Raw genomic sequence first — 12,714 nt, forward strand, 5'->3', positions numbered from 1 at the left:
CATAAATTTAAACTCCATAACCCCAATTGCTATGGGAATACCATTTAATTTACCTGTGCCTGTTTGAATAGCCTCAGGTAATCCTGTCTCTATTTGAGAATACTATTTTGGTTTATGCAAATGAGGGCTTTCAAATGTTCAAATTACCACTCATTTTTAATAAATCTTAAATTAGTCTTTTATCGTCAAAGGGGTGTTGATGGTGAAGGTGTGAGTTACTGTGAGTTGGGATATCGGTATTTGGGGGCTCAATTTTGTATGTCATGATATTTTATACCTATGTCCACCAACTTAGTGTCAACCTTCATCACCATCGATGTCTTTGTTGCCACTCCAGTCAGCACCTCTAGCAACTTCTGGTAGCGACTAACTTTGGCCACCTTTGGTCTCCAACTCCGGCAGCGACCTCCACGAGATTGTTTCAGATTATTAGTTAACAATATTTTGTAGTTACACTTTACATTAACTATAAAAAATTGACAAATGTGTTGGACACTATGTATAGCAATTGTTATGCAAATTTGAAGATCAGAATAAACATTTGACTTTTAGAAGAAAAACATCGTTTTATTCTTTTAATCTAAATACAACAAAATTATAAATAATTATAAGTATTCCAAATAATTATATTTCGTAAAATGACAAATGTTTTAAATTACCATGAAATTTATTTATTGTATCTTCAATTACAAATTTTTCATTCAACAAAATCGAAAATTCATTCTTTTTTTTCATTCTACATATAGTTTTTCATTCATTGGATAAAATTAAAACTTCATTCTTTTTTTTTTTCCTAACCATACGTAGGATATGGGGATTGAACCTCATACTTGAAAGTCAATATACATCAAATTATTGATTTATGTATTGTAGAAAAAATCATTTTTGAAAAGTAAGAAATAAAACAATTAATAAATTATAATTATTGTTATTTAAAAGATTTGATCATTTGTATCTGTATTTCAAAGAGTTATTATGTCTGGAAAACTGTAATTAATTTAAGAAAATTTTAAAACACATATGAGCATATTTTTAATACGTTGAATTGAGAGCAAGTATTAACCGCTCTCATTGATTTGATGAGTTGAATGTTGTAGTTCTAAAACACACATGACCCTACAAAGGTTAATCTCAATATTTATTAATTAATTTAAAGTGGTTATGAAGTTGAATTCTAGAAGTAATGAAAAATAGTTATAGTTCATTTAATAATTTTAAATACTTTAATGGTGAAAGTGAAAGATAAGTATTTAGTGAAAATTTGAAGTTAAAAATGTAAAATTAAAATTTGGGAACGAAAGTGAAACAAAATTTAAATGTCAATAGTAAAATTATAATATTTTGAAACCTATAAATTGAATTGAAAGTAAATTTATAATTCAAGAACTAAATGTGTAATACTTCGAAGACTAAATAAAAACTGGACGAAACAAAAAAAATGTATTTTTTCCTAAAAAAACAATGTGAATCTCTAAGACAAATGTATGAAACTCCATAAGCATATAAATTCCACAAACATATGTATTCAATTAAATGCTCTAAACAATCTATGAGTTTCTCAAAAGGAAAAAAGAAAAGAGACAATACGCACACACAAGTAATTATTTTTGTTTGACCAATTTTGGAAAGCAATTAGTGTTAAAAGGTAGATTTCAAATATACGAACTTCTTGTAGGCATTTAAAAAGTTTAGATTTAATTAAATTTGGATATCCAGAACGAACGTTTTTAAAAATAACAAAATACCGAAACTATATACAAAATAAAGAAAATCTATTAATCTCTTTATAGCCTATTTAACTTTTTAAAATAATATTTTAGTATTTATAACAAATTTTCTATTCATAATGATGTGAACTATAATATAATAAAATTTACAGCATGAAACTAAAACAATATTTTAACTCATCGTTTGTTTCTTCTTTTTCCTTTTTATATGATAATCCTATAAATTTGAAAATTTTCTTTTGTTAATTCGGAACAACAAATTCTAAATATTTCGAATCATATCTTACGTGCAAGTTGATATAGATATCTTGTTTCTTATTCCAAGTTCAAACACTTCACAAGCAAGTTGATAAAAACATTCTTAAATATTATTGACGTAGCTCTGGCTCAATACTTCAAAAGCTATCTTATTGTGTTCCGTTTTTATCTTGCTTAATCAAAGTGGTTTAAAAAGTTCATTCTACCCCTAATTACAGAAACGCTCAAATCCAAAATAAAATATAGATGGGTCCAAAGGAGAACATACTAAAAAAGCAAAATATGTTTACAAATTAAAAAAAAAACTTTGAAATATATCAAAAACTTAATTAATTTTATTGTGTATATTCAAATGAAACCAACTATAGATGAATTTGTTTTTTTTTATAACTAGAATTACCTCAATTGTGTTCATCACAATTTAATTTGTATTTGATAGTTCAACGCTAACTACAGTTTTTTTTTTTACTTTGGAACATATGATTGGTGTTAGAAACTTAGATGTAACACAAAGACATTCTAATTCATATAAGGTGGATTCATGCATGAGATCCGTAATATAACAACTTAACAAAATTTGTAACATGCATCTAATAAACATTCCTAAATTAGGTTTGAGAGATAGATGATTTGAGGGAAAGAATGTTAAAATTGATTCATGGTGAATTTAATTTGAACAATGATAAAGGTTGGGCAATACTTTTGAAAAAAGAAAAAAGGAAAAAGGAAAAAATAGAGAGTGAAAATTGATAATTTAAATAGATGAAATGATTAGAATGGATTGAAAATGTTGTTAATAAAAAAAAAAAAAAAGGAATCAGAGATTGAGGTAGTAAGAGTGGGAGGCAGCGAATGTATGGAGTGTGAAAAGATGAGCAATCAGAGATTTAGGTTTCTATGTTATGCATCGCTTTCCCTTCCAATCAGAGTAGTAGGAGTACGTCACATTTTTCAATTCCGTGTTCAATTTCCATTTACCCAATTCCCTTCGTCTTCTTCGTCTTCTTCTTCTTCTTCTTCTTCTTCTTCTTAAACCAATCAATCATATTCCCACCCTCACTTACTTTTCTCACCAACTGGCAACAGTTAAAAAAAGAACCCTCCTTCCCTCCGTCCCCACTGGGATCCACATCCGACGGCTAAAATCACCCAATCTACCCACCGCTGTCTTCAATCTAAGCCGTCCAATTCCCTCCATCCCGTATGCAAAAATCGCGGGTATTGCGTTTTTAGCATAGTAGAGGGGACTAGAGAGTGAGAGAACCCTTCTTACTCTCTCTCTCTCTCTCTCTCTCTCTCTCTCTCCTATCTAGGTCTTCGACGCGCTTCTCCTCCATCTTCCAATTTCCACTTCGCTTTCCCTTCTTTTTCTCCAACTCCTCAGGGATTCAAGGTTCGGATGTTCTGTTTATCACTCTCTATTTGTGTTTGAACTTCGATTTCAAGTTCTCGGCTTCACTGGCGGCTTCTGATCTACCTTCTTCGATTGGGTTTTTTCTATCTTCTTCACTTGTTCTCGGATTCCTCTTTCGATTCAACTCAGTGCCTGGGGTTTTGTTCCGTCGAGCTCCACGGATTTACTCGAAAGTTTGTCAAGCTACTGGTAATTCATCTAGGGCTGTGGTCTGTTTTTTCAGTTTTGCTATTTTTTTTTAGATTGGCCGTTTGTAGATGGTCAAATTTGGGGTTTCTTTTTTTTTTTGTTGTACTTGGTTTATTTGTAAATAGAGGAGTATTGGGTTGTGATCTGCTGTTTTCTCCTTTCGTAATTTGTACTATTGACTTGTAGTAGTTCTTTTAGAATTTAAAAAAAAAGGGAAGGAATTGGCGTGATTTGTTTATATGCTTTTCCTTATGTTTTTTTTTTTTTTATTGTCTTTTGTGGTTTCATTCGTGAGTTTATGAACGAAAGTATTGGTATTGAGTTCAGCTGAGCGGTGAAGAAATTTTTCGCTCTAGCTGTCTACACTTTCTTCAGGGTTTAGCCTGAATGGTTTGGCGTGTTTGCAGTGGAGGTTTATGATCACGTCCGTGTTCAGTTAGTAACTCTATTCTTGAAGAAGCGGAATTGATCCAGGGCGCTAGTGAAGCAGCCAGCTTGTGGTTTGCATAAATGGATATGAGGACAGAAAAAAATATTACATACCCGGAGAGATACTATGGAAATAGTTCTTATCGCACTGCCGGTGAATCAGAGGGTTCTGGCAGCTCGGGAAGAATTGACCCTGAGATTGCTGCTTCGGAAGTGTCTAGCACTCCAATGAGGAGATGTGTCAGTTTTAGTTCTGATAACCGTGAAGGTTTGCGAGTTCCAACCCAAGTTCTTCCCTTGACTAGCCTGTTGCAGTCTGAGAGGAAGGACTTGATTTACAGGTTGAGAAAAGAACTTCAACAGATTCAGACCCTCAGAAAGAAAGTAGAATTGCTTAGAACACATAGTTTTACAGTTTCATCTTCTAGTGATATTCTTAGCTGTAGCAATGTACGCAATGGGCCGTCAGCTGAATGCATTAAAAATACCGCAAATCCTACTTCAGGGCAACGAAAGAAACCTAACGTTCCAAGCCATAAGAAAGGACAAGGATCCAGTCGGGTTGCTTCAGATAAAGTTGGGCCTGCTGCACAAGCATCTGTTTCCAACACTTCAACCGCAACTTCAGCAATTTTGATGAAACAGTGTGAACAACTTTTGAAAAGAGTAATGTCACACCAGTATGCCTGGGTATTTAACACCCCTGTTGATGTAGTAAAGTTAAATCTCCCCGATTATTTCACAATTATCAAACACCCGATGGATTTGGGAACGGTGAAATCTAAGTTATCTTCTGGAGCATATTCAAGTCCATTGGATTTTCTTGCTGATGTGAGGCTTACTTTCTCTAATGCGATGACTTACAACCCACCTGGCAATGACGTGCATGTTATGGCTGATGTTCTAAATTCATATTTTGACATGAGATGGAAGGCTATTGAGAAGAAACTGCCAAAAACAGATGGTCATTCATTGCCAACTAAATCTAGACCTCGAGAGGATGTTGAGACGGTTAAAAACGTGCCTCTAAAAAAGATGAAAGTTGCTTCTAGGCCCCAAGAAGTAACACCCATACCCTCCAAGCTTGTAATGACGGATGAAGAAAAGCTTAGTCTGGGGAGAGAGCTGGAGTCACTGTTAGGAGAAATGCCCTTGCATATAATTGATTTCTTGAGAGAGCAAAGCTCTGGTGGAAGGGAATGCGGAGAAGATGAATTTGAGATTGATATTGATGATCTCAGTGATGATACACTTTTCAAATTACGGAAGCTACTAGATGATCATTTTCAGGAGAAACAAAAGAACAATGCTAGTGCTGAACCGTGTGTGATTGAGGTATTAATAACAATTCAACATTTGTGTTCTACTGTAATCTGTTTGTTTATTTGACTGCCTTTGTTTTAAGTAATTTATTACTTTCAGTTGCAGATGTTGAATGACTCTGGAGTAAGCAACTCATCAATGCAACCATCTAAAGGTCTTAAGCCCACCTTGATTTCATAATGAATACTAACGACATGATTTTCCTGTAGTTTTTTTACTTTATTTTCTTCCCATTGGAATATTAGGGAGTGAGCCGATTGATGAGGATTTGAATGGTGGTGGAAATGAAGCTCCTGTTTCCAGTTGTGCTCCTATGGAAATAGAGAGAAGTGCTATGGATGCTATCCATAGGAACAGAAAATGCACGAGCTCAAGAAATTCAAAGGGTTGGTCGAATTGCCTTTTCTATCTTTTATTGGTACCTCTGTTGTGGCATGTTGTATCACCATTTTGCAAGATAGAAATCTTTTAGCAGTAAAACTTACCTAATATAGCTATGTTGAAACTCAAAAATACTTGTCAAATATAGCTTCTAACACCACTAAAAGAGTTCTGTAATAATAGTACCAGCTAAAAGATCCATATGTTGCATGTGTTGGTAAATAAGTAGAGTATCATTGATTAATTTGCAATTTTTTTGTAATCTGACCTACTTTTTCGACAATCTCATTTATTCTAAGCAGATTCAGATTCTTCTTGTTCTGAAAATGACTCCGAGTGTGGTAAAACTCCAAGTCAAGTACACGAGCAGGTATTATATTGATTATTAGGGTCAAATGGTTGGCTTCCGACCAATTTGCATTCTGGCGTTGCTTGTATTGTTTAATGGATGTGGGGGTGTTTGATTTTTCTCTTTGGACATTGACAGGTTCCAGAAACCATTGGCTCAGAAGGTCCAATAATTGAAACTACAACCTCAGACGAACCGTTTGAAAGGAATCGTGGGTGTTCTTATCCTTTCTTCATATCTTAGAAAGAAATTGGATTATGCGATATCTATATATAATCTTCATGAATTGGTAACTCCTTACTTGTTGGAAAAGTTTTGAACATCAGGTTTTAGTTCTTTCTCTAGACGCGGGTGGGGAATGCCATTTTTATAAAATTTAGAATGCGGACGTGGTAAAGATACAGATGTTAAATATACATTTATAGGTTAAAAACATTTTGTTAAGCAATAATTTAGGCACGAGGCTCTAGTTTGTTTCAAGTATGTCTTAGTTTAGTCCCTAAACTTTAGTATATAACAATATAATTCTTATACTTTAAACAGAACAATTAATCCACATGGTTAAAAATATTATTAAGATTCAATAAAATTTCTTACTTATGTAGATTAGTAACTTGATTAGAGACTAAATGTATTTATCAACAGAAAAGACAAAGTGTGACCTTGATGGGGCTTTTCACGGTGTGATTAAATTGTTACAAAATTTTAAAATACAAGGATTTAACTATTTTATGCATAATGTTATATATAGGGACTAAATTGTTTCCAATTTATTAGTATAAAAATAAACATTTACGGACTGAAGTCTATGGATAAAAGTTGTTACCCTAATGAATATTTAGGGATTGAAGGTGTTGCTTTAACCTTTAAAAATACATATATCTTTTTCGTAGTAAAAAAAGTACACTTTGGTTCATGTAGTTTGGGTTTGGAAGCTTTTTGGTCTCGTCCTTTTAACCTTTGAGATTTGGGAAAGTGGTTGTGGTTCTTCCATTAGTATTAGTGGAAAGCTGGTGGTTTTTCTTTTAAAATATTGTCGTTTTTTAATTCAAAAAAGTATATTTTACTATTTGTATTTGTTTTTCTTTCTCAATCTCTCCCCTTGCAACCATGGCGGCTGCTTTCTTTTTTCTGTTTCTTCTTTGTATCTCTTGTTGTTTCCTCCCCTTCTCGTTTTCTTTTTATCTTTTCCCTTCTTCGTCCTTTCTCCATTTTTCCATTTCTTCACACATTTAGTGAAAAAGCCTAATTGGGGGGGGGGGGGGGGGGGGGGGTTTCAAATTTGAAATGAAGGGATTTTCTCCTTTTGTTTCAAACCGCGAGGGGGGATGGGGGCAGACGGGAAGAGGGAGATAAAAGAGAGAAGAAATAGAGGGAGGAAATTGCTGAATCAAATGGACGCTTACATAAACTATTAAGCTAATATAATATTGCCTAATCAGCTAGTATAGTCAGAGGTTTAACTGCTACATATTTTTCCCTTAGCATCTAATAGGTCAATAGAACTTAGTGATAATTTTCTTACCATTTACCGAGCTTTGGAGACTAAAAATTCTTCATTTTAAACATGTGACGCTTGTGCCTCAGTGCCTGTGCTTCTTAGATTTTTCTTATTTAATTAATATTCTCTTTTGGCAACATTGGTATATACTATGTTGATTGTGGTATGCATGGATCAGCGAAAAAGGATTTCTTGATTGCTTTATAATCTTTTGTTCTTTAGATGTGATATTTTAATCGGTACAATTGTTGTCGGTAGGGTGCATTTTTGTTTTTGTTAATCTATCAAAAAATCTAATCACAAATAAATAGAAGAAAGCGTGTATTAGTGTGTTCCTTTGTGTGGTACATCAATTTGTTACATAATTTAGATTTCAATGGATATCCTTATAATTTAGATCTCAATGGATATCCTTAGACCAATTCTTTCTTCTTGACATAGTTTGATAAATTGTGTATTCATGTTATAAATTATAATGGGCATTACTAATTAATACTTGATTTACTTTTCTTTTGGTAACATGTCTCAAAATGTGTTAAGACACTTGTTAAACATGCTGGACATGTTCTAGATTCTAGTTGAACAAATTACATACGATTTTGACATTATTAAGGGCATGTCAATCACTTTTCAGACACATCAAGCATGCCCTTGTTGAGATATTAATTTAAATCCTTTTGAGTTCTCTTCACAAACAATTGAAATATGGTTGAGCATTTATCACGTCATGATAACAGTCTAGATGCAAGTTTGTCTGGACAATGACTAATTTATTAAAGAAAGGATGTTTATTTAATTAGGAAGTTGAAAAGTGGTATGAATGTATCTATATTGGCATAAAACATTGTACCATAAATGTTTGACTCTTGCTTTTTTGTATTTTTTTCGGTATGTCCTTGTATGTATATGTGTGTATATATTATTCATTTTGATAGCTTGATTTCTTACTAAATAGGAAAAAAAAAATTCAAAACAAGTTTTTAGCATGAATTGTTGAAATGTATAATAATAAAATATGTTTACTTTAGAATTTATGTATTATCATGAATTCGTGTTCATGCTGTGTCTTTGTATTAGATATGTTTTGGAAGAGAATGTAGCTGAGTTTGATTTGTGCTTTTTAGGATCTGATTGAACCCTCTATCCTGACAAATTCATGCTCGGGTTTTCTCTTGTTTTGGAGTGTTTTTTCAACGATGGCTAGTACAAAGAAGCAAACTGGCTTTAGTTGGCCTCTCCATTGATTCATGTTGTGTTTGCTAGATAATTTAAATCTTGGTAGTTGTCTCTAAATAATTACTTAATTCTCTTGATATCAATCTTCTTAATACTTGTTATATGTATATATATTGAAAATTTTATACACTTATTAGGCATAGCAATGACTAATGAAGCATTTTCCTTGTAACTTATGGTATTTAATGGCTTCCTACAGAATCCGAAGGTTGCTACGAACAACCTGAGCAGACTTCCAGCAAGCCTAGTTCTACTGAGTCTGATTGCAATCAAGATGGTGAGTTGAATTCGGTGTGGCTTTTGAAAAAACTACTAGGTGGAATTATTTTTTCTGTAAGCACTTCTAGAGGAATTGCTAATGTAGAACATGTTTAGAATAACATTTAAGGAAACTCGATATTGAAACTCCTTTAGAAGAAGAAACACTTGCGTTTTCATCAACCAAAATGTGACTTTAAATTATTAATTAATCACTTCCTACCAAAAAAAGAAAAAAAATCAAAATACGCCCGCACACACAATTGAGATTGGCCAAATCGCTTTTGAATGTAGTGCAACCAAAGTTACTGAAAGCTCTTTTAAACATAATGTGAATAATGCATTATTTTGAAAAGTATGGCATGCATGACATACTCTAAGAGTGATAACTTTTACTTTTCAGTTAATTCTTTGATAAAAAATGTAGGTAACTACACTGCATCTGAGAAGCCGGTCTCCCCTGAGAGGCTTTACCGGGCTGCTCTGCTAAAAAATCGATTTGCTGACACAATTTTAAGAGCTAAAGAAAAGACGATGACACAGGTGGGTTCAAAATATGGGCTACTTGTTTAACATCCTACTACTTTTTATGGATTTTGCAATGAGAGATTGCGAGTTTTGATCTGGATGGTGTGCATTTTGATCTGGACTGAGATCAGGGTGACAAGGGTGATCCCGAGAAGTTGAGGCGGGAGAGGGAGGAACTGGAGCTGGAGCAGAGGAAAGGTAATTGGACAGACTTATCAATTTGATTGACCTTAGGTTGAATCTAATATTTTCCCGTGTTGTTAAAATTCTCTGTTCATGAAATGCAGAAAAAGCACGATTGCAAGCAGAAGCAAAGGCTGCACAAGATGCACAAAGACGAGCCGAAGCAGAAGCTGCAGCCGAGGCTAAACGTAAGAGGGAACTTGATAGAGAAGCAGCACGACAAGCATTGCTCCAGGTAAATTACAATCAATCCAAGTTCAGAGCAGTCTCCCTAAACTTCCAAGTTTTTTGCTAATTACTTGTTTATAATGCCAGATTGAGAAAACCGTTATAATAGATGAGAACTCCCAATTTCTTGAAGACTTGGAGATGCTTAGAGCGGCTCCTGCGGAGCAGTTGCCAAGCTCTGGGGATGAAACAAGCCCTGATCACTCGCAAGACGGCCTGGGCAGTTTCAAATTTGTAGGGAGCAATCCATTAGAACAACTTGGATTATTCATTAAAGCAGATGAAGAGGATGAGGAAATCGAGCCAAATTTCGTGTCAAACTCTATAAAAGATGTAGAAGAAGGTGAAATTGATTAGGGGGGGTAAAATAGCGTGTGATGTTGAATTAAATGATAGAATTGATCAAGGCAATGAATAGAATTTATCCATCCTTTTTAAAGTGAAGAAATTGCTGTTCCTCTTAGTCGTCCTGATCATTGATTAAATTTATTTAGGTAAAAATAGGATAGAAGAAGAGAGCAGATTTTATGAATAGAAGAAGCATCATTTTGAATGGCTTCTGATTTGGTTGGTTTGGGGGTTTGGCTTTCGCTTGGGGATTTGCATATTAATTTAGTTTAGATTTAGTTTTAGTATTAGTTTGTGAAAGTGTTCCCCCCTTCACCTCCTTCACCTCCTTCACCTTCGTTCCTTTTATGTACTGTCTGTGTGTTGTACATTGATACTTCAAACATAACAATATGGGTCTCTCAAAACAGGATTTAGTACAAACCCTTTTTTTTTTTAATCTTTCTTTTCTTCTTTTTTGCCTCTTGATTGTATTTTACTTAGTGCCAGTAGTCTTATTTATTTGCATGTTTTTGCAGATTAATTAACCCCAATAATTAAAATGGCATGAATTAGATGACCTCTAGATTACGTTGTTCAATTCTATCTTGTCCTATTTTAATTCAATATCTGATTTCAAATGTACATTTTAATCTAATCTACTGGTTATCCATTATCATTTGCAATATCTTTTATGTTATGTGTTTAAAAAGAATGTTAAAATTTCAATTAGTCTATATCTTTTGTCATTCATGGTGTAATTAGAAATCAGATAGACAGTTTCATAATTTCGAAGGCAGACTCATAAGAAACTTGCAATTAGGTATGGACTAAGAACAGATTGGGTAGTCACCCTCTATAGCTTATAACTCTTTGCTCTCCCATACCCTATAAATTATATTTTATATTTTATATTTAAAATATTTTATTTTATTTATGTTATATTCTGAAGTCACCTTTTCTCTACAATTATTTTCCCCTAATAAAATATAAAACAAAACTAAAAATGAATTTGAATTTAATACATTAAGGAAATTAATATATTTTTAAAAAAAGTTTAATTAACCTCTCTCTTTCTTAATTAATTTCTCTATTTTTCTCTCAACACTCTCTTTCCACTCAACTTCTCTCCACTCTTCTCATCTCAATCTCACTTTCACATTCTCCTTTCTTACCTCTATAAATTCTTTTTCTTTCTCTGTTTCACCCACATAAATAACAATTCTTCTCTTTTATCTCGACTTGATATGCACAGAAGATACTATTTTGATGTTTCACTTGAATGTTTACACTAAATTTAAATAGTAAGATTTGGTTGATTCGTAACTCGGTAGAGTATCGTTGTATGAGATTTGATTAACGTATTAATAACACATGTTATATTAAGTGCATTAATTAGTCATTGTGATTAATTTGGTTTTCTTGATTTATGTTTTCCTTTGAGCATGAATTTAGTCTATTACCATATTATAATTTTGTATATATATATTTGTACAAAAGTACCCTTAGTATAATTTTATTTCTGAATTAAAAGCTTAAAACATACAAGAAAAGAAAAGAGATTCACAAATCTTTCATAACTTGAAAATTGTAGAAATCTAAAATTTTGGTTTCAAGGTGGAGTAGTGTTCTTTTCAACGGTTTTTGCTAAAGTTTCATAAATATTTTAGAAAAGTACATCTTTTTTTAAAACAAAAATAGTATTTGGACTTTATTGTTAAGAAATCCATAAATATATAAAATATTTTCATAAAATAAAAAATTTAAATTTCTAACAATTAAAAGTAGAAGTAGTATTTTCTTTTAAGAATTTATTAATTCATTAAATATATAAAATTTCTCATTTAACGGCTGTCCAAAATTTAAAACATCAAAGTTTGATGCTATAAACGAACTTTGAAAATAGTTTTTATTTCTTAAAAAAACATGTACAAGTATGTTATCCACATAAATGAAACAAAGATAAACAAAAAAAAGTAGGAAGGTACTTTTGATTTATATAATGTTATACATTTGATTGACTATGATATATTTGATTAATGCATGAACAACATAGTTTGTATAATATATTATCTTATAAATTGAATCATATATCCAATTTTGTATTATATCTGTAAACACAAAAAACATAAAAAATGATATATGTAATGTACATTTACATTTTCAATGTATTTGACATATACTTGAGATTTGAATTGAATGTAGTAGTGGTCAATTCTTAGCCTGGAATATATAGAAGAAAATAAACCAAAGTCTTCTAAAACGAAGAAGTCATTAATTGAAGATATTATACATTAATAAAAAAAACAACGTCAAAAGTTAAAAAATCATATCAATAAGGAAATAATTAAATATTTCAAAAGTTAATTGATGGGAGAAAATA

General features: G+C 32.3%; 1 protein-coding gene across 2 annotated transcripts; it reads left to right on the forward strand.

The window, feature by feature from the left end:
• The first annotated feature begins 3,209 nt into the window (after window positions 1–3,209).
• On the forward strand, window positions 3,210–10,791 carry LOC101218392 (transcription factor GTE8). 2 transcript variants are annotated; one of them, XM_004145629.3, is made up of 11 exons: window positions 3,212–3,588; window positions 3,996–5,352; window positions 5,440–5,494; window positions 5,586–5,726; window positions 6,024–6,091; window positions 6,209–6,281; window positions 9,007–9,084; window positions 9,493–9,608; window positions 9,725–9,791; window positions 9,881–10,011; window positions 10,092–10,791. In XM_004145629.3, exons 2-11 carry the CDS (start codon window positions 4,099–4,101, stop codon window positions 10,359–10,361), a joined length of 2,253 nt encoding a protein of 750 aa, XP_004145677.1. In that variant the 5' UTR covers window positions 3,212–3,588; window positions 3,996–4,098; the 3' UTR covers window positions 10,362–10,791. The 2 variants fall into 2 exon arrangements, with proteins under 2 accessions (XP_011651572.1, XP_004145677.1); XM_011653270.2 differs by having other exon boundaries at window positions 3,210–5,352; window positions 5,446–5,494.
• The last annotated feature ends 1,923 nt before the right edge of the window (window positions 10,792–12,714 follow it).

This window comes from Cucumis sativus, chromosome 3 (assembly GCF_000004075.3).
Source record: "Cucumis sativus cultivar 9930 chromosome 3, Cucumber_9930_V3, whole genome shotgun sequence".
Taxonomy (NCBI): domain Eukaryota; kingdom Viridiplantae; phylum Streptophyta; class Magnoliopsida; order Cucurbitales; family Cucurbitaceae; genus Cucumis; species Cucumis sativus.

Excerpts from the sequence above, each read along its gene's own strand:
- LOC101218392 (XM_004145629.3), top strand. The coding sequence starts at position 4,099 with ATGGATATGAGGACAGAAAAAAATATTACATACCCGGAGAGATACTAT. Across the intron at positions 5,495-5,585 it reads ATCAATGCAACCATCTAAAG|GGAGTGAGCCGATTGATGAG; the intron begins GTCTTAAGCCCA and ends TTGGAATATTAG. Across the intron at positions 9,609-9,724 it reads AAGAAAAGACGATGACACAG|GGTGACAAGGGTGATCCCGA; the intron begins GTGGGTTCAAAA and ends GACTGAGATCAG.